This window comes from Dama dama, chromosome 12 (genome assembly GCF_033118175.1).
Source record: "Dama dama isolate Ldn47 chromosome 12, ASM3311817v1, whole genome shotgun sequence".
Classification (NCBI taxonomy): domain Eukaryota; kingdom Metazoa; phylum Chordata; class Mammalia; order Artiodactyla; family Cervidae; genus Dama; species Dama dama.
Window position 1 is genome coordinate 33449418 of NC_083692.1, and position 25401 is coordinate 33474818.

Sequence of the window (25401 nt, forward strand, 5' to 3'; positions counted from 1 at the left end):
GCAGCACAGCTAGTGTGATAACTTTTGAAGACAACCATTGCTAGTTTGATGATAACCAGTTACCATTAAATGAATTGAAAAATTATTGTGTTTTATTTTCTAGGTGATTCTGATATCATTAGAAGACTGGAACAAACTGGTTAAAACTAAATCATGTACAGTTTTTCTTTTTAATAAAACTGGTTGGAGCTTGTTTTGTTTTTTAAATTACAGTCGTTGGTTATCTCCATAACCTGTAGAGGGCACTCAAGTCCCTTGAAAGAAAAAGTAAAAAATTTAAGAGGTTTTCATTTTTATTTATTAGTAGTGTGTTAACTAAACAGTCTGTTTTTCTTCTATAGAAACCATCATTTAAAAAGAAGACATTTAAACAAAACATAGCTTCATTTTAAATGTTTAATGGAATATTAAGATATACAAATTTTCACATGTCCTACTGGAAAAACAATTTAGCAGGTGGTTTCCATTCCATGACATCTGTCCATCTGTAAATGCTGTGCATCAAATATTAAACACTACACTGCCATCAATTACACAGATTGGCCAAGGCCTGAGAGAAGTCAATCTGGACCTCAGAAAAATCTGCTTTCAAAGCAGTAAACTAGTAATACAGGTAAGGCATTCCACTGCTCCAACCTATTTATGGACAATAATGTTATCATATCCATAAAACAGCTGTTGATAATAATAGTTGAGAAACTTTCAACTCATACTAGTTTTAACCATTTTATAAAAGTAACCTCAAGAGTTCTTTGGCAATACTCATTTTATGCTTCTCTTCATTACTAGTAAGTGTGGTGAGATGGAAGAAATTTGAATATTTGGCTTCGAATATTCTTCTTCCTGACACGTTAATGAATTATTTCATAGGGAAACCTTCCAAGTTGGACACACTAACATCTAATTATATAAACACATGCACATAAACATCTATGTTTTATATATATTCTTTCTCTGATAGCATATTTCAAAATATATTGCAATGTTAACTAAAAATTTACTGTATAATTATTAAAAATACTATTGTAGTTTCTTAGCAACATGGTCAGGGATCCTGCCTTCTATCTTATATTTTTTATGATCCTCAGTTTTACCATGATTAAGTAACTTGCTATTAAAAGATATTCAGAAAGTTTAGTTATCAAATTAAAATTAGAGATGCTCATTTGGCACCAATGTAAGTTAGATATGCCTTTATTTGAGTCACTGTTTCTATTTAGAAATTGGAATATAAAATTCTGAGCCAAAAAGATGTATAAGAAAATAATACAAATATATAACCTACAAATTAATACTAGAATAATGAACAACTATAAAGTGTTTAAAAAAGCTTTGTCTATAATAATAACACTAGTCATTAAGAATTTACTATTTAAAAACAAATTTTGTTATTCATCATTGTTCCTACTTTTAAGGTTCTCAAAATATACTCGAGAGATAAATCTCCAAATTTGACATCTGGCAAGGTAAACACTGACACTGATGTTGATAATAGTTTTACAAAGTGAATTTTTTGAGAAATCTAGCATGAAACATCTTACAAGTTTATCCTTCAAATATTGTACATATTTTCATAGAATATTTCAAAGGTGAAAGTTATGGAAGAAGGATACCCAGTTAAGCAAGAAAAAGGCAGAAAAATTAGTAAAACAGTAAGCAATACTGTGGAAAACAGTTATTTTGATAAATTTAAAATAATGAGTTTGAAGTATTTTTGTAATGGTATCTTTCTTTATGAAAAAGATCTGATTCATGATGGGAACATAAGCTTTTTCAAGAAAGGATGAAGTTAAATAAAGCTCTGAAATCAGAAGTCTTAAGATGAGTAATTGTATATCATGACGTGTTTTCCCCAATTGGATTTACCACATTCCATGACAGTTTTTAATGGGGGCAGATGGGGAGAAACTGTGCAGTTTCATAAAATAGAAGCATTTCTCTTAGCCTAAGCTGCAGCTTTGATTTTTGGGTTATCGCAGGGCCGATGTATATACACTCTAGTATATGAAACAAAACTAGAAGATATACTTAGAATGTAGTCTTTGTTACTTCAAAGCCTAAGTTTCCTAAAATCATTGTTGGGCAAAGTAAAAAGAAACGTTTGTTCTATTACGTAAGAAATAAACTTCATTTGGTATTCAATTGACTTTCTAACTTAGCAGGCAGGACTTTTACATCTTCAAATACTGAAAATAAATTGCATTCTTGGCCCTTGCTTTAAAAGGTTATGGAGAATAAATGCACACCCTGGTAGTGTTCTAGTGATCTCCCTAATCTCAGTTGCACTTTGTCAGAACGAGGTAACTGGTAGTTAAGTGAAATACCCTAGATCAAAGGGGGATTAATCACCAACTGAATCCTTGCTGAATAAACCTGTCATTCAAGAAAATTATTTCCACTGAACTTAGCAGAGGATTGAAGGTATTTGCATAACAGGGACCAACGTACTTCAGCCAGGTTAAAAGGTTCAGAATTCATCCCATGTTTAGCTTTTTGCCTCCTTTTCCTTTCAGCAGGCTGGTACAATGGTTTCTAATCTGATAATACAGCTAACTATCTAAATGATGTCAGAACAGGAAAGTATTGCAAAGTTTGGATGAGGGATGGATCAATTTCACTTTCAGTAACTCCTAAATCTGATTTGTTGGAATTTAAGATGTAATCCTAAAAAAGTCCCTTAAACCTGAGGACTGTTTATTAACATCCCTTTTCTGACCTTTGTCTTAGAAACAACCATTGTGCTGTGGCAGCGGTCCCAACAGAGACTCTAGATGATAACTCGACCTACCTACCTCCCAGGGGTGGTGCAGGAGTCCATGAATGTCTATAAAGGATTCTGAAATATGACAATAAAAACTAGAAGAAAAATACTAGCAGTTGTTCTATGTATAAAATTGTGCTTTGAAACACCTTAAACCATATGATGTATAAAACTGCAGTTTTAAATCACTAGAAATACTGAGTTAGTGTGAATAAATTAACTTTATAAGACTAATGTTTAATTAAAAATTTTTTAAACAAATAATTTAAGAATTCCTGACAGGTTATTTACTTCAAACCTGACATTTGAATTAATTATTTAAAAAGTAAATGGTAAAAATTGCCCACCACTGTGAGGGGACTGATTTACACTGTAAGGGTACTACTGACTTTAAAAAGTTTAAAAAATACTGTTTGTAAAAAATAAAGAAATGAAGAGTTTTATCAAAATCATGAACTATCTTTTCTGGAGTACATTTTCAGAAATTTAACACTTTTTGTATATTTTGGGTCTACTGAAGAATAATCACCCATATGATAGACATCAGATTTCATAATCATATTTTGGCACTAAAAGGGAATTTAGCAATTCTGCCTCTGGAGTAGGTCTGACACCATCCAAATCTTCAACTGGAAGTAGGTGCTCATATTCAGTGCAAATGCACAGCATCTTTCAAGTTAAAAAATGCAAAGAATAGTTATCAAAGAAAATGAATAAAATCCATAGTGGGATAATTTTTTAGAAAATGATTGAAGTTTTAACCCAAGAAAGGACTCTTAGAGTGTCTTATAGCTTAGAATAAGAACATGTCAATCACGATTAAGCTTCTGGAATCGGAATCCCTTTGAAATGCAGCTGTTTCTTCTTTAATTGTGGCAGCGGACTCTGAAGAAAAGAAAGGTCCAGCCTTAAAGATGAGTAAGGAATACAAAATAGCTCAGGATTAGTTGTGGAGTTCAAAGGTCGCTAATTACACTAAGGAGTTCCCAGACACAGAGAAAACATTAAACAGGTCACCTACCAAACGGGAAACAGACTTTGTCTTCAGAAATTATCCTGAAGTGACAGGTTTCTAGACAAAATCAAAAGCATCACAGTGTGCCCAGCTGATCTCAACAGGATGAAAACATGAGTTAGTTTAAGTTCTGTAGCGGTATGTTAGAATGGAATGGCAACAGATGGCATCAGGTTCCCCATCGTCCCTATACTTCTCCAGTACTTCTTAGATTTTCCTCAGGTTTCTAGAAATGTCAGAGCAAAGATTCACTGGTTTTTCCGATTGCTTATAAAGTTTTACCTAGTGGTTTATTATATGGAATCTCAGCCCACTCACTAGAGAAATGCCTCTTCCCTGTTTTATACTTGGATAAACATTTATACAATCAAGATGTACAAATAGCTCCATTAATATAAGTGAAATGTTAAACTTTGCTTGAGTTTAAGAGATTAAAAAAAACTTAAGGGAAATGATTTCTTCTTTCAAAAGGAAAGTTTTTCACTACTGATTATCTGTGATTAGCCTAGAATAACAAGCTAAAGTCCTGGTCTGGAATTTACTCTATTTTCATTACTTGGGATAATTTTGAACATAGAACATTATGCCATAATGCTTTGCAGAAAAGGAATTTATAATGAGTAGGACTGACCTCAATTTTATTTATTTATTTTTGACCTTAATTTTAAAAATCATATTTCAAATCCTAAATTAATATGCAATCTCATTTCAAAGTATCATAGCTTTCACGAAGTTTGCAGCTTTTTCTAAGCTTTTCCTTAAGAGACTCATAAAAAAGAAACTAAGATACTATTTAACTGATTAATTTGTGATGCATATTTTTTATAACTCTTCTGTTCTGTAAAAAGAAACTTGACATGGAGTAAGTTTTGAGGATCTTGAGATTTCATCTTTTCTTGCATTTCATCTTTCCTTTAAAGTCCAACTTGACAATAAGCTACTATGAAAACAGAATGTGATACATAATTGTAAAAACAGGTAGAGGATAGAGTATGATTGGATGGTTCCTAAAGAAACCCAGAGCATGCCAATAAGGAAACAAGAGTGACAGATGTAAAGACAATGTGCTACATGAAACTGAAATATGATTAAGTGGTACTCTACACCCATAAAATAGCTTTTCAATTTTAACCTGAATTCATCCATTAATGAATTATAATAAAACAGAGAAAAGCCAATACTATATCTAAATTTATCTTTAAAAATTTGGCTGCAGATATTCAGTAATCACAAAACACTATGCTCATCTTCAGAAGGTATCCCACACCTCCTAATATGCTTACTGACATCCTAAACAAGATGTTACTGTTGCAGCTTAATAAGTTTGCCTGAAAAGTAACTCCAGAACAGAGATAAGCACTGTAAATAGAATTATGCAGATTCTTTATTAGTCAGTAGGATAGTTCTTATTAAAAACAGGTTACTATTTAGAGAAATGTCTGTTTAGTTCTTTGGCCCATTTTTTGATTGGGTCATTTATTTTTCTGGAATTGAGCTTCAAGAGTTGCTTAACAGACATTTCTCCAAAGAAGACATACAGATGGCTAACAAACACATGAAAAGATGCTCCACATCACTCATTATCAGAGAAATGCAAATCAAAACCACAATGAGGTACCATTACACGCCAGTCAGGATGGCTGCTATCCAAAAGTCTACAAGCAATAAATGCTGGAGAGGGTGTGGAGAGAAGGGAACCCTCTTACACTGTTGGTGGGAATGCAAACTAGTACAGCCACTATGGAAAACAGTGTGGAGATTTCTTAAAAAACTGGAAATAGAACTGCCATATAACCCAGCAATCCCACTTCTGGGCATACACACTGAGGAAACCAGATCTGAAAGAGACACGTGCACCCCAATGTTCATCGCAGCACTGTTTATAATAGCCAGGACATGGAAGCAACCTAGATGCCCATCAGCAGATGAATGGATAAGGAAGCTGTGGTACATATACACCATGGAATATTACTCGGCCGTTAAAAAGAATTCATTTGAATCATCAGTTCTAATGAGATGGATGAAACTGGAGCCCCTTATACAGAGTGAAGTAAGCCAGAAAGATAAAGAACATTACAGCATACTAACACATATATATGGAATTTAGAAAGATGGTAACGATAACCCTATATGCAAAACAGAAAAAGAGACACAGAAGTACAGAACAGACTTTTGAACTCAGTGGGAGAAGGTGAGGGTGGGATGTTTCGAAAGAACAGCATGTATATTATCTATGGTGAAACAGATCACCAGCCCAGGTGGGATGCATGAGACAAGTGCTCGGGCCTGGTGCACTAGGAAGACCCAGAGGAATCGGGTAGAGAGGGAGGTGGGAGGGGGGATCGGGATGGGGAATACGTGTAACTCTATGGCTGATTCATATCCATGTATGACAAAACCCACTGAAATGTTGTGAAGTAATTAGCCTCCAACTAATAAAAAAAAAAAAAAAAAAAATAAAATAAAACAATGAGATACCAAAAAAAAAAGAAAAACAGGTTACTATTTAAATGATTTTCCTTCATTTTCATTGGCTATTTTCTCAAGAGATTTACAGTTGTTTCTAATGTGTTCTCTGGTATTCTGTTACAAAGCATTGTACTAGCACTTAGTACTCAGGTTTGCAAGAGCAAATAGTTTTTTTAATCTTACACATCATCTACAATTCATTGGCAGTGGCAGCCTGCAGCTCTGTACTGAGAAGGAGCCTGATTCCAAATCCAGGAATGCCCAATGGAGAAAGAGGGCTGTGATTGATTAGCCATGTCTGCCACAGGGGCAGGAAGAAGCACATATGGCAAGGAAAGTCAAGACTAGTCTAAAATGAGATCAAAGTGAATCACTAGATTTTATGCTCTGAATCATACTTAAGTAAAATCAAGGGGAAAAAAAACTGGATATATTAGTTTTTAAAATGTTCTTTCAAACTAAATCAGACTAAAAACATTGAACAAGAAAAATTTATAATTAAATGATTTTCAATTACAGGTTATGTGCATATGCATTAAAAATAAAAGAATATGATTTAACTTGTTACTAGTGTATAAATCCCATTTAAAAATGAGACAATTACAGTAATAATGATCCATATGTTACTGGAGCAGGAGCTTTAGAATTCCAGATGTAATAGTCAGAAGAAATTAGCTTCCGGTCTAAAAAAAAAGATAAGATTATATTAACAAAAATTCAATGAGAAAGCAAAGTCATGGTATTTAAAATTTTGGAACACTATTATTTCAAGGAAGGAAATTCTTGGAGACAGTCATTTCAATTCAGTTTTTATCAAGGCATTATTATAACTTTTACCACTTTAAAAGTATGGGTTTATTAAATACATGAATAATCCATCTTTTAGCCTATATATGCCAAATTTATGCTGATATCCCTCATGCTAAACCTGCTAATTGTTTTCTCACATCTTCCCTAAATTCTGTTTCTTATAGACCATTACTTCAGCTACAGAAACATTAAAAATATTTTTATTGGTTTCCTTCTGTAACCTCTCCATCACAGTCCTGAGTCTGTTCTTGCTATTCTTTACGCATTCAAAGTTTCATAGACAGAAATACATTGTCAACTTTCTAGTAATGTTTTACAAAGGTTGCTTTAGTGGTTTCTTATAGTTCTGATTAGATTTAAGGTTTCTGTTTTAATAGTTTTGAACAAATGACAACTTCTTTGAATTAAAGGTTTTTGACACGTAAAACTGAGATGATAATGCTCGTTTGGAGCTGCTGCTGCTCCGTCGCTTCAGTCGTGTCCGACTCTGTGTGACCCCATAGACGGCAGCCCACCAGACTCCCCCGTCCCTGGGATTCTCCAGGCAAGAACACTGGAGTGGGTTACCATTTCCTTCTCCAATGCATGAAAGTGAAAAGTGAAAGTGAAGTCGCTCAGTCGTGTCTGACTCCTAGCGACCCCATGGACTGAAGCCTACCAGGTCCCTCCGTCCATGGGATTTTCCAGGCAAGAGTACTGGAGTGGGTTGCCATTGCCTTCTCCACATTTGGAGCTAGACACATGTAATTTCTTATTCCATACATCTCTATTTATCCAATCCTGCCTTTTCTACAATACCTCTTCATGCATCTTCTTCATAATGAAAAGGATAAGTGTACGATACTGGCTGCTACTGTCCATGGGGTCACAAAGAGTTGGACACCACTGGGTGACTGAAAAACGATACATTACCTTGTGGCCTTTTTTCGCTGTTACTTCAGTTTGAGAATCTAGTGACACTGAGAGGCAACAGCACGTTGGTTAGGTGGTCAGGCTCTATGACTAACTGCTTGGATTGGAGTCCGTTTCGCCACTTACTAGCTATGTGATCCTAATCTCTCCGTTCCATCAGCATCCTCATCCGCCAAATGGAGATAACACTTACAGAGGGCATTCTAAGGATTAATGAGCTAGCCCGTACTCAGAACTAGCCTGGCACATAGTAAGCAATAAAGATTAGTTATTATTATTTAAATTACCATCATTAGCATTATTAAACTATTATCAGAACTAAATTGTATATTATGAATATAGGTTTTCTTGTCAAGATGATGGCAAAATAAAGTTTCTCACATAGCTGCACAGTGATAGCTATATTTTGAAATTAAAAGAAGGAAATAAAAGATTGTTTATAATTATCCATTTAAAATAACCTCTTTCATTCATATATTAAGAAGCAGGTATATTACTGAAACATTCCATTCTGTATTATGCTCTCTGAAAATTACTATGTTTAGTAATATTATAGTTGTTGCTTAAAATATTTTAGATTTTATCTAAAGAGACAACTATTTCCCATAGAAACACTGGTCTATTTACATTTAGACAATACTTCTGGTTTGTCCAAAATGACAACTATACTGTGCCTTCATAAAAAATTTTTAAAAAAGCATTATGAAGATTCTTTCATATGTATGAATTTCTTAAAAAACAAAACAAAACAAAAAGTGATACAGGAGAAAGCACAGGGAAAACCTATGGCAGTGAAGAATATGGCTTATTCTGGTTAGACCTCATAGAATTTATTACTGCCATTCACAAGTAATTGCCTAGAATTCAGTAGTTCGGAGTTTTATAATCTTTTGAAACTTTCAAATTACAAAGTCTTGTCCTATCTTTCCTACTTTAAGGACCCTAACCCTTAGTTTAAGATTGTTGTTTTTCAGCTGCTAAGTTGGATCCAACTCTTTGTGACCCCATGGACTGTAGCCCATCAGGTTCCTCTGTCCATGTGGTTTTCCAGACAAGAATACTACAGTGGGATGCCATTTCCTTCTCCAGGGTATCTTTTGCAACCAGGGATTGAACCCGCATCTCCTGCATTGGCAGGTAGATTCTTTACCACTGAATCACCAGAGAAGCCCTGATGATTTAGATATACTTATCTAAATATGACAGTTTTATTCTTAACATATGAGGCAAAAAGGTTTCTACTTACGTTCCGCTAACTCTACCCTCATTCTAACTACTTGTTTGCTTTATGCCATATGTCTGTATTTGACCCAAATTAAAGTTTTAATTCAATAATTTTAATTAAATTGCTGTTTCCTCTACCTATATTTTCATGTATGTGTTTATATATATATGAAACACTATATATATATATGAAACACATATATATATAAAAACTAACAAACTCACTAAAGGCAGGAAACTTTCTATTGCTCTCCTTCTGGTAAAGCAGGGTACTAAGTAATGGTCACTGACTATGACACTGGCTAAAAATATTTCAAATTTTAATACTCATACTTAATATTTATTGAATCCATGCCACATGCTAAATATTATGTTGAGTGCTTGATCAATATAAATTTTATTTAAACCTCATAACAATCCTGAGAGAAATACTACTACTAATTCCAATTTATACATGAGGAAATGAAAACTTTAAGAAGTTTACTAACTTGCCCAAGAGTCAAAGAGTATATTATAAACTGAGCAAAGCAAGTTCAACTTTAGACTAGAGCCCTCTATGTCAATCCTTGCTCATTCAGACCACTTTATAAATAGAAGGCAGAGGACAATGTACATAACTATTAACACAGGATGGATTAGGCCAGAATTTTTATAAATTGGGATTATTTTCTGATCTTTTTCTTTCACATTTTAATTTTATCTTAGTTAATAATAACATAACATCACTTTAATTCCCCCAAGTTGGCTTGAATCTGTACAACTTACGTGTACTTATTTTTGGTTTCCCTGATGCAAAAACTTGAACCGAATGCTGATCAACATAACATCCAGTGAGTGTGTAATCTAAGATTCTAAAATGAAGCTAGAACAAGAAGAGAAATGTACCAAGTTAAGGTGATTATTTGGTAAAAATGATGGTCACATTTTTTTCCCTTGACACAATTTTAGGAACTTATTTCACACAATTCACAAAATAAAAATCACAAATAATATTGTTTATGTGTGCGTATGTACACAAGTGTACATATGGACACATATACACTAATCTTTCCGTTCTGCATTAGAGTCATTTCTTTGTAAGGCTGCCATTATGAAGTGCTTAACACATACCAGGCCCATCACTAATATACAGTCTAATCTACACTGCAAGTTATCTGTATTCCACAAACAAGGGAACCAAGGTTCAGAGATGGAAATACTTAGGTAGTAAAACTGGCATCTGAACTCAGAACTGACTGACTGCAAATGTTGCTGGCCCTTCCCAGTGGTGTCTGTTGTTCTATATGTTCTCTTCTATCTCTAAGACTAGGTGACTGTGATATAGTTCAGATCATAGTACTTTTACACACCTTTTAGCAAAACACAAGCATGTAATTACTAAAAAGGGAACACCAGTGTATCTGGTTTTGGAGGGAATAAAATGCTCTACTTAATTTTTCAGAAAACTAAAATTTAACTTATGGAGAACTAACTTTTCTAAAATGTAATCAATGAATGTAAGTTCCTGAATTTAATTGATCATGTAGTGTCATTAGTATAAGTGCCAGTTAATATACTGTGCTATAACAGAGAGGGCCATTAGTACCTTCTCTGAAGGCATAGTGATAGCCACATAAACTATGAAAGGTCTATCACAGACCAGCCTTCTTTTGTTGTGATTCTCCTTACCTTTGCTGCTAAAAGCTTTTGAATTTGCAATAACCTGATAGTTTTCCTATACTTTTTTCTTTCTTCTTTCCCTGAATATTTCTCTCATTTCCTATCTTTCTTCTTTTGATTGTCAAACTAACTGATCACATGCACAGATATAATTTTCAGGTCTCCTCAGCAATTTTTTCCCCTATTGCCACTCAAATTATCTAACAGTAAAGGGCTCTGGCTTCCTTGTTTGGCATAATTCTGGATGCTGGAAGTTATGACAAGGCAGATTTCCACAAAACTAGATATTGTAAAAATAAATTTATTTGGTGAACACAAATATGTATTACATGCTTTCTACGACACTGTTACTTTTTATGTAACGGGTTAGGTGATAAAAATGAATAGAAAAGTTATAGTCCCTACCTTTGAAAAAACATATAACATAGTTAACATCCCACTTTTTCTTTTCTGAAAAACATACAGAAGTGGGAATTTTTTTTAATCATCATTGAAACAAACCTCCTGGACACAGTTGAAGTCAATACAGAAGAAATACCATCAGTGTACTTCTGATTTCACAACTATTTCCCCTAGTCACTTTTATGTATAGATTGAAATCTATCTTCTTTGATTTCTTTGATACTAATTCTATTTAGATTTTCCTGCTACCTTTCTGACCACCTTTTCACTTTCCTTCACTGATTCTCCTGAATCTTCCTATTTTCTCTTATCTTTTTCTGACCTTATTCATTTCAACTGCCTCAACTATTTCTTTTCCGTGGATAACTCCTAGATCGTAAGAACAGCTGAGCTTTCTCTTAAGAATCAACTTTAGACTTTTTAGCCCCTACTAGACACCCACCTTGGTATAAGTTGCTATTACCTGCAACAATGTGATATGAAGCCCACTCCCTCTCAACTTTCTCTATATTTCTTCTAAGAAATAGAACTTTCTTCGAAGTATGTTTATCCATTCATCAAATATTCATGTGTGAGGTACTGAACTAGATGCTCAGAATAGAATAATGAATGAATGAGATTCACATGGTCTCTGCTCTCCGGGAGCTTCAAGCCTGGTTTGTTGTTGTTTAGTCACTCAGTTGTGTCTGACTCTTTTGTGACCTCACAGACTGTAGCCTGCCAGGCTCTTTTGTCCATGGATTTCCCAGGCAAGAATACTGGAGTATGTTGCCATTTCCTCCTCCAGGAGTGCTTCTCAACCCAGGGATCAAACACATGTCTCTTGTGTCTCCTGCACTAGCCAGACAGATCCTTTACCAGTGAGCCACTTGGGAAGCCCCTGGTTTAAGCCAATTTTTTTTAATGACACCGTCTTTGACTTAAAACTATTTCTTATCTTTCTACTTAATTAGTGAGATTAAAGGATTTACCCTTATCACAGCTCTGTTCTTTTTTTTCCCTTTCTCTTTCTGTGACATTAAACTAGCTCAGCATCATTTATTTGTCAACTTCCATCTGAAATACTAAAAAAGTTTGTCTCTAGCTTTTTTCCTCTCTCATCTTCTTCACATCCATCTCAGGCTGATCCTCATAAAGCACCACTTTCTGAAGGGACCACTCCCATACTCAAAAAAAAGTATAACATTTTCTAACAAGCAGTGAAAGCCAGATTCAAACCTTCCACAGTCCAGACATAAATCACTTATCCAGCCTTCTGTGTGACTACTGTTTCTAGCACGGGTTCCTAAATATGCCTAGTTATCCTTCATTCTCATGATTAAACTATGTCTTTACCTATACAAATGTTAGTCCATCTTCAACGCTTCATAGTCATGCTTATCTGGGCCTCAGAGTTTTCCTTAAAGTTCATTGCTACTACAAAGCTTTCCATGACCACTTTGGTTGGAAGAGCTTAGTCTTTTTTTGAAAGTCCAAAAGTAGGCAGTCCTGATTAATTACTGACAAGCATCACTGAAAAATCCACAGAGCGCAAAGCCTGTATCTTACATTCTTTGTATACAAATCTCAAATGTGGTATCTTAAGAGCTGGGTAGAAAAATTGAAGTGTTTTAAATTTTACATAATTCTTTCACCTTAAAATATTTAAGTATTATGTGAAATAGAAAGTGATTAATAAATAAAATTTTACTAAAATCTAGAAGAGGACTTAGACAAAAAGAATTCCTACCCCCAAAAGGATTAGAAAACATTAAAAGTCAATTAGATACATGCACTTCAGAAACAAAGGAAAGATCTCTAATGTAGTGAGCCATATAAATATATTTACCTTTAAATATGCTGTACCTCCAATGCAAATCTGGTCAAATGGCTGCTTTTCATGGTTCTTGGCTCCAAAAGTTATAGTTCCAGAAAGACTAATTTCCATTGATTTGGGAAACTTCTGTCCTAAAAACAGAAATACACCAATCAACTATTATAAATTAAATAGGTTCTACAGCAAATGAATGAAAGAAAAAAAAACACAAAACCTAGTTTACCAATAATCCAGACCAATAAGCTTTTCTCTCGAAATACTTCAAGCTGGCCAAAACTAGCTTTATACTCCACATGTGTGATGGGACCTCTTTAAAAAAGAAATGGAGATAATGGGAAAAAAAAAAATCACAGATTTAAGTTTGAAGAGATATATGTCAAATCTTGTTACTGTCACTTAATACAAGGACAACATAAAGCAGATCTGCATTTAAGTTTGCAGAATAGAGCAGAATAAATAATGAGTATCATATCTCAAAAAACAGAGGAACACAATAAACCTTTTTGGTGATGCTATACATTTCATTATTAATTCTAAAGATGACTACAAAGTCATACAGAATGTATTAATACAGGCACATGAATTGACATAACATTAAAACTATGAATTTTTACTATATAGTATATAGCCTTTGAAAAGAACTGTGCTGTAGAACAAATTTAAAAGTAAAACTGGTAAGGAAAAATCTTGTAATTGACTTAATTCACCAGGTTTTATCATTGGCTTAACTTATTAATATAGGTACAGTGCAGAGAAATTGCTAGAAATAAAGCCAGTAGAAAAATAATCCCCGAGGAAGCTATACTGGCTGAAGCTTATAATTTACTAGCAAATTTAACCAGAAAAATGGTGACATTTAAAAACAAAGAGATTATTTTTACGACTATGTTTTGGTTCAGAATCAACATATATTTGAATAACACAAAATTTTTAGATCTTAAAAATAAGGTAAAAACTAAGACAACTTTATTATAGGGCAGTGCAAACGTACTGAGGAAGGCAGAAATCACGGCATCATGTAATTTTATTCCTACCTGTTGTAAAAAGGTATATGAGCTTCACAGAATTCAAAACTATTTTTCACACTTTCATGAAGTTTCAAATTAACTGCTATCTTTAGTTGTACTTCTTCCTCTTTCACTTGATAAAAACCCAAAATTGGTGGAACAGGGACCTGGAAACAAAACAAACACATTTTTTACATGATTCTCAAGTTAATGGGTCTAAAATGCCAATGGTGATTGAGGAAAGAGCTGTGCAGTAATATAGTCATTATATACACATACGCCTTTAATGACTAATAGGTTACTCTAAGCCATTCTGACAATAGATGATGGAGCTACATTCCTTCTAAGGACAGGGATTCTTCCATCTCTTTCCATTTCCAGAAAGGTACCTTACAAAGGTGTGTGATACATTCTTTTTCCTACTCTTGCTTGTCCAGATTCTCCTCCTCTGGGTGCTCTATGACGTACAAGACAGAACATGCACTAGACATACTGACCCCTGACACCTGCCCACAGTTCCTGCTGCCCTGCTTGTATCTTCACTCCCTCACCCTCCCAGGTTAGCAGTTACTTAAACTGGTCATGAAAAAGCTGATTAAGGGGAAACAATCTGAATCTTCTGGTAAGTAATTCATGAAAAGGTTTCGTCTGGACCAAAAGTATGGTGATTTCCTAGCAACACAATTCATAGATATAAAGATAACCAAAGTGCCAACTTTTCCAAGGTTGCTTACCTGGGAAGTGTAGTAGCATAAGTTGAATGACTCTAATGGTGGAGTGAGCGGAAATTTGTATGGTCCACTAAATGCAGAATCATCCATTGCATCAATGCTACTAGAAGTCAGAATGGCAGAGTCAAGAGACGTCACACAAGGATGAACCAGAATATCCTGAAGTGGAGATCCATTGGTAGGGAGACTCAAGCTAATGGTAACATTTGGCATGCTTCCCTCTAGATCACACTGCAACACAAACAGGTATCACGGAGAGCTTTGAAGAAGTCATCTTCTGGATGAGGCTTTTCTTAGTTTATCTGAGGTACTTTTCACAACTTAACTCACTTTTCTTTCAAGGAATTATTCTCATTGCTTTTTGTGTTCTGGATAATGATTCTATTATGCTCTCAGACACCCAAGCCAGAGACCAGGAGAGCCTTCCTAGAACCCTCTGCTTCCATTTAAAATCCTTAAAAAACTACTTTTCTCTATTCATGTTACAAAAAATATTTCTGTCACAGCCCTCTATGTGTATCTACTCACTTTCCTCTAATCAATAGATTCTCCATCAATGCCAGAGCTATCTTAATTAGATAATTCTAATTCTATTGTACCCATGTCAAAACCTCTCAATAGTTGCCCCTCAGTTTTATATTACTTTTAAAGCCTTTTGCTATTTGGTTCCCACCTATTTCTTTAACCATTTTCTACCCCACAAGTAATGCTCTAGTCTTACTGGGTTCTTGAATTTACCTGAATAAATCATATCTTGTATCTACGCTTTTGTAAGTGCTATTCCCTCCAGCAACAATGCTCTTTCCTTCTTAAAAAGTCAATTCATTACATGCGTTGTGTGAAGCCTTATATTCTGTATTGTCACCTCCGTGGCCTACCTTTGTTATGCAGAGAAGCCCAGGACCTTCTTCCCTATGTGGTCTGGGTTAGTTTGCCAATGAGAGGTACTCATGAGAGATTTAGGAGATAGAAGGGAAAGGGAAGTCATTATAGCAGGAAAGTCATGGAAACCAGATATGATAGCTTCACAGACCTCACTCTGAGCTCTGCTTGAAGGCAGTGGTGGCCAGACACCGCACTTTCACAGACTTTTCCATGAACTGCTGCTTTGGGGCTGTAACACAGATGTGGCTGCTTTCCCGTGAACTCTGGCTTCTCTGTCTATCCTCGTCTCTAGGTTGGAGTCATTAGTGACTGTCAGAGGATCAGAGACTTACTCTCTCAGCTCCTCTTATACTTGAGTAAACAAACTGTCATTCCTATACTAAACATCATGATCATCTATCTGTATTAGACCAAGAATAGGAGCCAATTCAAAATTCCCAGAAGCATAAAACTTGGGTCAGTCTACTAAAGAGTTATTTAAATACCATGATATGAATTAGTATTAAATTATATATAACATATTCCCTGTTCATTACCACAGAATGAAAAAACACATAGTGAATTTCCCTACTTTTATTTTACAGAACTTAAGAGAGAAGTGCATTCAACAACTTTTAAGAGGTGTGAATGACATAATCTGCAAACACCTTAAGTTGGAGACATTTATGATAATTATTTCCATTAAAATTAATAACTGGAATGTATTTTTGACCATAATAGAAGAGAGTGTAAGGCAAACACATACATTTTTAGGTCACTTTAAGGTTAAAAGGGGCTTCCAACATGGTGCTAGTGGTAAAGAACTCATTTGTCAATGCAGGGAAAGTAAGAGATACAGGTACAACCCCTGGGTCGGGAAGATCCCCTGAAAGAGGGCATGGAAACCCATCCCAGTATTCTTGTTTGGAGAATCCCATGGACAGAGGAGCCAGGTGGGCTACGGTCCATAAGATCTCAAAGAGTCAGAGTTGGACACAACTGAAGTGACTTTGCTTGCACACAAGGTTAAAAAGAAAAATACAGACTCAATTTGTCTGCCAGGCCTGTTTTAATTCTCTGTTCTTGAAATCTACTTTTTATCTATTAGATTTTTACATAGCTACTCAACATTAATACGGGCTTCCCGTATAGTTCAGTTGGTAGAGAATCTGCCTGCAATGCAGGAGTCCCCGGTATGGGGACTGGGAAGGGTTGGGAAGATCCACTGGAGAAGGGATAGGCTACCCACTCCAGTATTCTTGGGCTTCCCTTGTGGTTCAGCTGGTAAAGAATCCGCCTGCAATGCAGAAGACCTGGGTTCAATCCCTGGGTTGGGAAGATCCCCTGGAGAAGGAAAAGGTTACCCACTCCAGTATTCTGGCCTGGAAAATTTCATGGACTGTATAGTCCATGGCGTCACAGTTAGATTCGACTGAGTGACTTTCACTCACTCAACATTAACATGATATATGAAAAGCTTATTAGTTCAGAAAATAAAGGAAGAAAACAGAAAAAGACACCTCAGAATATTAATATACATGTATAAGCCTTCTTTTTTTGGAGGGTTTCTATTTTTGATCATTATTGAATGTGGCACTTATCACTGCTAACTGTATTGTTATTTTCATTGTCTTTTCCTATTATTTAACCTCAAACCAGAGAACCCTATATTAACCTAGTGACTTGTTTAAATAAAACATGAGTCCTTGAAAATGATTTCAGATATTAAGTCAAAGATTTGTCAATTTCACCCTCTCTAGAAAAAATGGAAAATAAGTAGGGTGACTATAAAATATTTTCACAAGTTCTTTGATATTACTCTTTCAAAAGATGGAGCCTAATTCCACTTCCCTTTAATGTGGACTGACAAAGTGATCTGCTTCTGGTGAACAGAAAGTGGTAGAAGTGATGCTATGTGACCTTTCAGTCTAGGTGATAAGAAGAATAGCTTTCACTTGTGCCTCAGGTGGCTGGCTGGCTGCCTGTTCAATTGCCTGTTTGATCAAAGGGAAGTCAGTAAGTTGTGAGAATGTTCTTATGCAGCCTGTTGAGAAGTCCATGTGGAAGTGAACTGCGGTCTCCTACCAATAATCAGTGCCAACTTGCTAGCCATGTGACTGAGTCACCTTGCAAGTAGAACTTCCAGTCCCACTCAAACCTTCAGGTGACTACAGCCCCAGCTGAAATCTTGACTGTGACAGACATCCACACTAGGAATTCCCAGCTAAGTTGATCCTAAAGTCCTGACCTACAAAAACTACAAGTATTGTAGATGTTTATTGGTTGTGATGACAGGTTAATTCATTACACAGCAATGCAGCTCACCCTCTGTGCAGTCAAAAATCCATGTATAACTTTACAGTCAGCAGTCTGTATCCCATGTTCTGCATCTATGGATTTAACTGTATATTCAGCCAGTAGCAGATAGTATGGGACTGAATATAGTACATATTCAATGAAAAAAAAAAATCTGTATATAAGTGGATCCATGCAGTTCAATCTCATGCTGTTCAAGGGTCAACTGCATACAGCTAGTATATTTAGTAAAGCATGCAAAAAGATAACATTATAAAATTTCACTTGAATATAACATCTAATGACTGCTGTTTATGGTAAGAATCAAGAATGCTACATTATGATGTAAAATAAAGTCAGCAAAATTTACTTTTCTCCATAAATATTAAGTGGTATGATAAAACAAGTATCAGAGAAAATCTCACCTTGCAAGTGACAACTCCAACGACCTGCCATGTATCTGCTATTTCTTGTTTATCATATTGCATGGAGTTTACCTTTTCAGTGATAGAAATAGAAACTTGTGGTTTTCCTTTGTATGTTCCAGTTTTCCAGGCTGGCTGTTTTTGTGGGTGAGTAACAGAAGCAAAATTAATATTGTCCAACGAATTCTGTAAGTTGGCATCTAACAAAGTGCCAAAGGGACAAGTTTGTAAAAGCAAGTCAGACAACTGGCTCAATTTGGTATTTAGCTCAGTGTCATTTTTTTGACCTGAGGAAAGAAAATCCTGTACCCCAAAAAGAAGTTCAAAGCCTTGTGAAATTCCACTAATGCTAATTAATGGTGGACGAGGGGACAACGTTTGTTCAACCAGTGGAACACAAGCATATATCATGCCATTCTTTAGAAAAGCAACAACTGGCCAGAGTTCTTCACTTCCTACTGGGAGTCCATAAATGGATGTTTTATTGATGTGCGAGCAGCTATCACGACTCTCCAAAAAGTCCTTCTCATCATCCAACAATCTCAGTTCAAAAAGCAGGGCTTTCAGGAAGGGACCATCTTCAGGAACAGGCACATAACTTGCTCCATTGAAGACTTTAGCTCTTTTTTCAACAGTTGGATACCGTCTGCATCGATGGAAATAAAAACATAATTAATTCCTGCAAAAACTGGAAGTCCAAAACCAACACAAGGCAAATACTAACAAAACACACAATAACAAACAAATACATACACTGACACATGAAAATCACAACCAAAAAATATTATATTAACGTTAAACTCTTATGTACTTGATATATCTCAAATGATAAAGTACTATTTTCTTTTATTTTTAAAAATTGAATTTAGTTCATTTTTTAAATAGAAATATTTCTAATTCAAAATCCTAGTCTCTTGGGTATTCAGATTCCCACTTGGTAAGCAAGGCATGTCTATGTTTAAAACATAAACACACTGTCATTTTCAAAAAACAATGATACATTTTGCAGTGAAACTCACTTTTTTCCAAGTTAATATACATGAAGCTACAGCTGTACAGTATTCTGTTGGGTTAAGGAAGTATGATCTATCTGGATTCCCACTGGTAGAAACATCACTTTTGTTATTACAGGTAAGACTGCAAAGATTTTCTTGTTTTTCCTTCCCTTTCTCTTTCCTTCCTCCCTTCTTCTCTTTCTAATTGAAGTATAATTTACATATAACATTGTATTAGTTTCAGGGAAGCAACATAATGATTTGATATTTGTATACGTTGCAAAACGATCACTGCAGTAAGTCTAGTTAACATCTGTCACCTTATATAGTTACACATTTTTTTTTCTTATAATGAAAACTTTTAAGACTTCCTGTCTTAGCAACTTCCAAATATGCAATGCAGTATAATTCAACTATAGTCACCATGCTGTACATTACAACCCTATGACTTACTTATTTTATAGCCATGTCTGTACCTTTTGATTCCCTTCATAAATTTTTCCCACCCCACCACAGGATATTTTTTCTGATTCTATCTTAGTAGAGCAGGATAGAAAAAAGTGGTTCAATTTAATCCTCCACATTAGGCATTCATTAGTACCCTGAGTCTTCTTGCCAACCCCTACAAAAATATGTAAGGGCATTTTAGTAATAGTGGTTTATCTATATGGCCTTGGAAGATACTATGAGGTAACAAAAAGAATAAAATAAGAAGAACCTTTTATGGTTTGCAAGCTCTATGCTGAACAGTAAGTTACTAATTCATCCCTGTTTGGGAGAAACAGGAGATACTTTTTGCTCATTTACAAAAATGTTAGATCACATTTTCTTAATAAAAAAATAAAAGTACTTTCCCCTATTCCTTATTTCTCCACTCCAAAGTCCACAACAAAATCAATTATTTGCTATTGGTTTCTGTATAGGGTTTCCTTGGTGGCTTAGACGGTCAAGAATCTGACTGCAATGTGAGAGACCTGGTTCAGTCCCTGAGTTGCATAGATCCCCTGGAGGAGGCATGGCAACCCACTCAAGTGTTCTTGCCTGGAGAATCCCCATGGATAGAGAAGCCTGGCAGGCTACAGTCCGTGGGGTCGCAGAGTCAGACACGACCGAGAGACTAAGCACAGCAAAACTTTTGTATAAACTGCCTAACTTCCCAAAGTCTATTTCCTTATTTGTAAAATAAAGTATGGCTAAAGAACATACAAGCAAAGAACACTCCTAGCCAAAATGTTTTTCTACTAATTCTCTAATGCTACTAATATTTTATTAGTATAGGATAAATAAGTGACAGATGAATTATCTGAACCCAACTTATAGCCTTCATAGAGATGTTGAAATGTCCACCCAAACATATCTGAAGTTTTGTTTTGAAATATTCTGAGCATGGCAGGAAAAAAACTCTGAAAACAAGAACAACTTCTTCAAGAAACAATTGTACAGAGTATAAAAACCTTACCTCTACAAGATGTTAAAATAAGCTACAAAGCCACAGATATAAATAAATATGGTGTTGGCACAAGAACAGATAAAGTAATAGAACTGAGACAAATTGGTGTTTAAATAATTTTAAAAAAGAAAAATGAGAATGTATTCAAAGTTATTCATGTAATAGTGAACCTCACTCATTTACATTTTGATGTGTTTTTTTGATTGAGGAAAGGGAAAATTAAGCTCTTAAGTGTTCTCTTAAAATTCTAAGTGCAAGAATTTCATGACTGAAATTGTAAAAATAAGTCAGTCTGGGACCTTATGTGTGGTGCTAAATCGCTTCAGTTGTGTCCAACTCTTTGCAACCCTATGGACTGCAGCCTGCCAGATTCCTTTGTCCATGGGATTCTCAAGGCAAGAATACTGGAGTGGACTGCCATACCCTCTTCCAGGGGATCTTCCCCACCCAGGGACCGAACCCAAGTCTCCTGCATTGGCAGGTGGGTTCTTTCACCAGTAGTGCTTCCTGGGAAGCCCCCTGGGTCCTTTTATGATACCTCAATATGTGCTCAATAAATACTTTGTTGGACGACTCAATCTGTCTTTTCAGATTTATTCTAGGCCTTTTGTAAAGTAGGACTTGAACTTTAAATGGCCCCACAACTATAGGGAAAAATACCAACCTAAGCTAGACTTGAGGCTTCCCTGCTGGCTCAGATGGTAAAGCGTCTGCCTGCAATGGGGGAGACCAGGGTTCGATCCCTGGGTTAGGAAGATTCCCCTGGAGAAGGAAATGGCAACCCACTCCAGTACTCTTGCCTGGAAAATTCCATGGATTGAGGAGCCTGGTAGGCTACAGTCCATGGGGTCGCAAAGAGTCGGATACGACTGAGAGACTTCACTTAAGCTGGACTTGAGTGGTGCTGTTACTGTCTATCCAGACAGCAAATCTCTAAACCAGAATCTAAGTCAAGTTTTGTTGTGGGGAAAAAAGTAGTTAGAGAAAAGATCATTTGGATTCTCAAATCTTAAGTGATGGCCTTTATCCTTTAGCAAATATGTGGATAACACACATACCCATTTCACTCTAACTCTACCCCCAAGAGGTCAGAAAACAAACAAACAAAAAAAACTAATTAATTTGTTCAATGATACAAGATAAACAAGTGACAGATGAATTATCTGAACCCAACTTGCTGCCTTCATAGAGATGCTGAAAAGTCCACCCAAACATATCTTAAGTTTTGTTCCAAAATATTCTGAGAATGGTGGGAAAAAACTCTGAAACAAGCACAACTTCTTCAAGAAACTAGTTATTGTATGCAGTACAAAAATCTTACCTCTATAAGATATAAAAATAAGCTACAAAGCCACAGATATAAAAACAGTATGGTGCTGGCAGAAGAACAAATAGAACTGAGACAAACCAATGGAAGACATAACAAACTATCAAAACAGCCCACATATCAATGAAGAAAATACATACTGTTCGGAAGATGATTCAGAAAAACTGGCCCATAGTACAGAGAAAAACAAAGTAAGATTCCTACTTAATGTCACATCCAAAGACAGACCATAGATGGATTAAAGGCCTAAATATAATAAGTAAAATGACAAAGTCAAGAGAAAATAATGTAGGAAGACACCTTGGGCTATAAGGGTAGGGAAAGACTACAACAAATCCCCTAAAGGGCTAACTACTATGTAACAAAACTAAGGGTTTCTGGTTAACCAAAGTAATGAAAAGTTCATTGACCATGATAATAAGTTAGGATCAAGTATCTGTAATAGCAAAAAATGACATAGGACTAATATCAAGATTACAGAACTCCCACAAGTTACCAGGAAAAAGCCAGCAAATCTCAAAGAAAAAACAAAGAATATGTATAGGCAATTCACAGAAAAGGAAAGCCCAAGGGCTAACATCATTGCTGCCATAGAGAAATGCAAATGAAAATAAGATATTCTTTACACCAATACTGGCAAAAAGTGCAGTAAGTGTTAGAAAAGAATAGAGATAGTGATGGTGAGAGTGTAGACTGGTCAAAGTATTCTGAGGAGCTAATTATTTGGTAGTAGTCAAAATCAGTATAGTTATGTCTCAAGTAACTGAGGTTATCTACTGCAGCATGGTTTTGATAGCTGAGTTGGAGGCAATTTGGGAGATCATCAGCAGGAGAAGGGGATATGTAAAATGTGGCAGATGGAAACCCTGGAGTACTTCAGAGCAAGTAGAAACAATGGCCTAGATCTGCACTATCCAGTATAGTAGCTGCCAGTCTCACATGGCTTTTTAAACTTAAAATGAAACAAAATTAAAAACTGAGTTCCTTAGTTACAATAACTACATTTCAAAAATTCAACAACTACATGTGGCCAGTGGCTACAATTTAGACATTTAGATTAAATCTTATAGATTTAGAACTTTCCTATTTCCATCACTGAAGTGGTGGACAGTGATGCCCAAGATGAACACAAAGTAACCTGGATATTTCTTAAAAATAGGGCCAAGAGGACTTCCCTGCTGGTCCAGTGGTTAAGAATCTGCCTGCCAATGCAGGGGACACAGGTTTGATCCCTGGTCTGGGAAGATCCCACATGCTGTGGAGCAAGTAAGCCCTTGTGCCACAACTACTGTGCCCTAGAACCTGCAAGTCGCAACTACTAAAGCCTATGTTCCGTAACAAGAGAAGCTACCACAACGAGAAGCCTGCGCACCACAACTAGAGAGTAGTTACCACTCACTGTTACTAAAGAAAGCCCACACAGCAAGGAAGACCCAGTGCAGCCAAAAAAAAAAATTATCCTGAGAAATCTGACAAATGTTAAGAAATGGGAATGACATCTGTATTGTTAAATTATATAATTTAAATATATATGAACACACAAAAGCATAACACCAATCATATGAGGTAGACAAATGTCAGACATAAAGATACCAAAGGGAATATATAATTAAGCAGGAGTATCTGGAAAGGATGGACCAAAAAGGTTGATGAACCATATTAAAGATTATAAATAACCTCCTGAGATACTACAACAACAAAAAATGTAAGCCAAATATCCCTGAGAAAATGGTAAACTCTAAGTCTCTATGTCTCCAGTAACAGAAATAGTTTAGGTAGGAAAGAGGGAATTATTCATATTCACATTGCCTACCACTTTTCACTTAAAATACACTCATCTTTATCAGCCTCAATCTAGATTCAGAGCTAGCTATTAATACTTCACTATAGAGCTTTTCTCAGGGAAGAATGAATGTTTACAAAAACTGCCCACCACGGAGAATAAAAGGTGAAACAAGTTACTCAAATGCCGTCCATATTTTACAATGAGTTACTGTATGTATAACTCTCTTCACAGTTATTTTGATAAAACGTGGCGAATTTTATATAAGTGGCACTAGATCAGCTTACACCATTTTAAAAAAGTGAATTCAGTTTAATATTTTTGTATTTTTTCAATTTTCAACAATTAGGAAGTTTAGAAGTAAACAGAATTTCTAGGAATTAAACATAAGAAGCTGAAAGTAACAGTCTGATACTGCCCAGCAAGGACTTTCCTGAAGAATGAATTAAAATGTCCTTGCACGATTTTTATTAACAAAAGTAGAAAAATCTGAAACATTTACTGCTCAGAAAGTTTGCTCTCCTTTGGTCACCTCTGTACCAATCTTATGCAGGTGGTAAGGCTGGTAAGATGGCAGAGCTTCGCTGGTAGCTCAGCTGGTAAAGAATCCGCCCGCAAGGCGGGAGACCTGGGTTCGACTCCTGGGTTGGGAAGATCCTCTGGACAAGAGAACGGACTACCCACTCCAGTATTCTTGCCTGGAGAATCCCATGGATAGTGGGGCCTGGCGGGCTACAGTCCATGGGGTCGCAAAGACTCGGACACGACTGAGCGATTTTCACTTCACTTTACTCAGGAGAAAATGTGCCAGGCATCAACTCATTTAATTCTCACAACACTATGAGGTAGTATCACAGTCTCCACTTATCAAGAACACTTGTTATAAGGGTTAAGTAACTTGCCCAGGTGTTGGACCAGGGATGCACAGCATCACAAAACTATGCTACACTATCCATCCATCCTATCTATCACACCTAAGGATACAGATTTGCATTTACCTGGAGAATTTGACAATGCCACAAAGTGGAGTTCCTGGTTCGTGGCTTATAAGCCACACTGCCCGCTGGGCCATGATAAGCCACTAAGGCATCAGCTTATCACTAAGGTGGCCACCGAGGCAGAGCGCAGACGGGCTTTCTCAGGCGTCTTCAGAGCCACCTTCTGCTCCACTGCAAACAGACTGGGCTCAGCAGAGAAGCTAACTCCTTCAGGTGAAGTGACTAAAACCTTCGAGTCTGTCCGGGACAACACACGCCACAAAAAGTTCTGTGAATCCGCACTTTAATTCCTCATAAACTTATCTCCACCAGACCAACTACCTTCTTTCTCCCGAGCCCACTTCCGGGACGGTGGCCCGCAAGGATCATGATTCCTCACTCGCTCGCGCGGGGAACCTTTCTGCAGTTCGCCCGCTGCTCGCCTCCTCGCCGGCCCCTCCCAACAGTCACCCGGGTGC

The 25401-nt window shown here is 36.1% G+C and overlaps 1 protein-coding gene across 3 annotated transcripts; it reads right to left on the minus strand.

The window, feature by feature from the left end:
• Positions 1-382: 382 nt before the first annotated feature.
• Positions 383-25307, minus strand: AP5M1 (adaptor related protein complex 5 subunit mu 1). Of its 3 annotated transcripts, XM_061156971.1 has the most exons (10): positions 24944-25307; positions 18391-19036; positions 14810-15037; positions 14103-14242; positions 13292-13377; positions 13081-13199; positions 11256-11300; positions 9957-10053; positions 6850-6928; positions 383-3646 (listed from the first exon to the last, which is right to left on the minus strand). In XM_061156971.1, the coding sequence occupies exons 1-10, from the start codon at positions 25015-25017 to the stop codon at positions 3628-3630; spliced, it is 1533 nt and encodes a 510-aa protein (XP_061012954.1). In that variant the 5' UTR covers positions 25018-25307; the 3' UTR covers positions 383-3627. The 3 variants fall into 3 exon arrangements, with proteins under 3 accessions (XP_061012954.1, XP_061012955.1, XP_061012956.1); XM_061156972.1 differs by lacking the exon at positions 11256-11300 and having other exon boundaries at positions 24944-25300; XM_061156973.1 differs by lacking the exon at positions 11256-11300 and having other exon boundaries at positions 383-6928; positions 24944-25298.
• Positions 25308-25401: the final 94 nt, after the last annotated feature.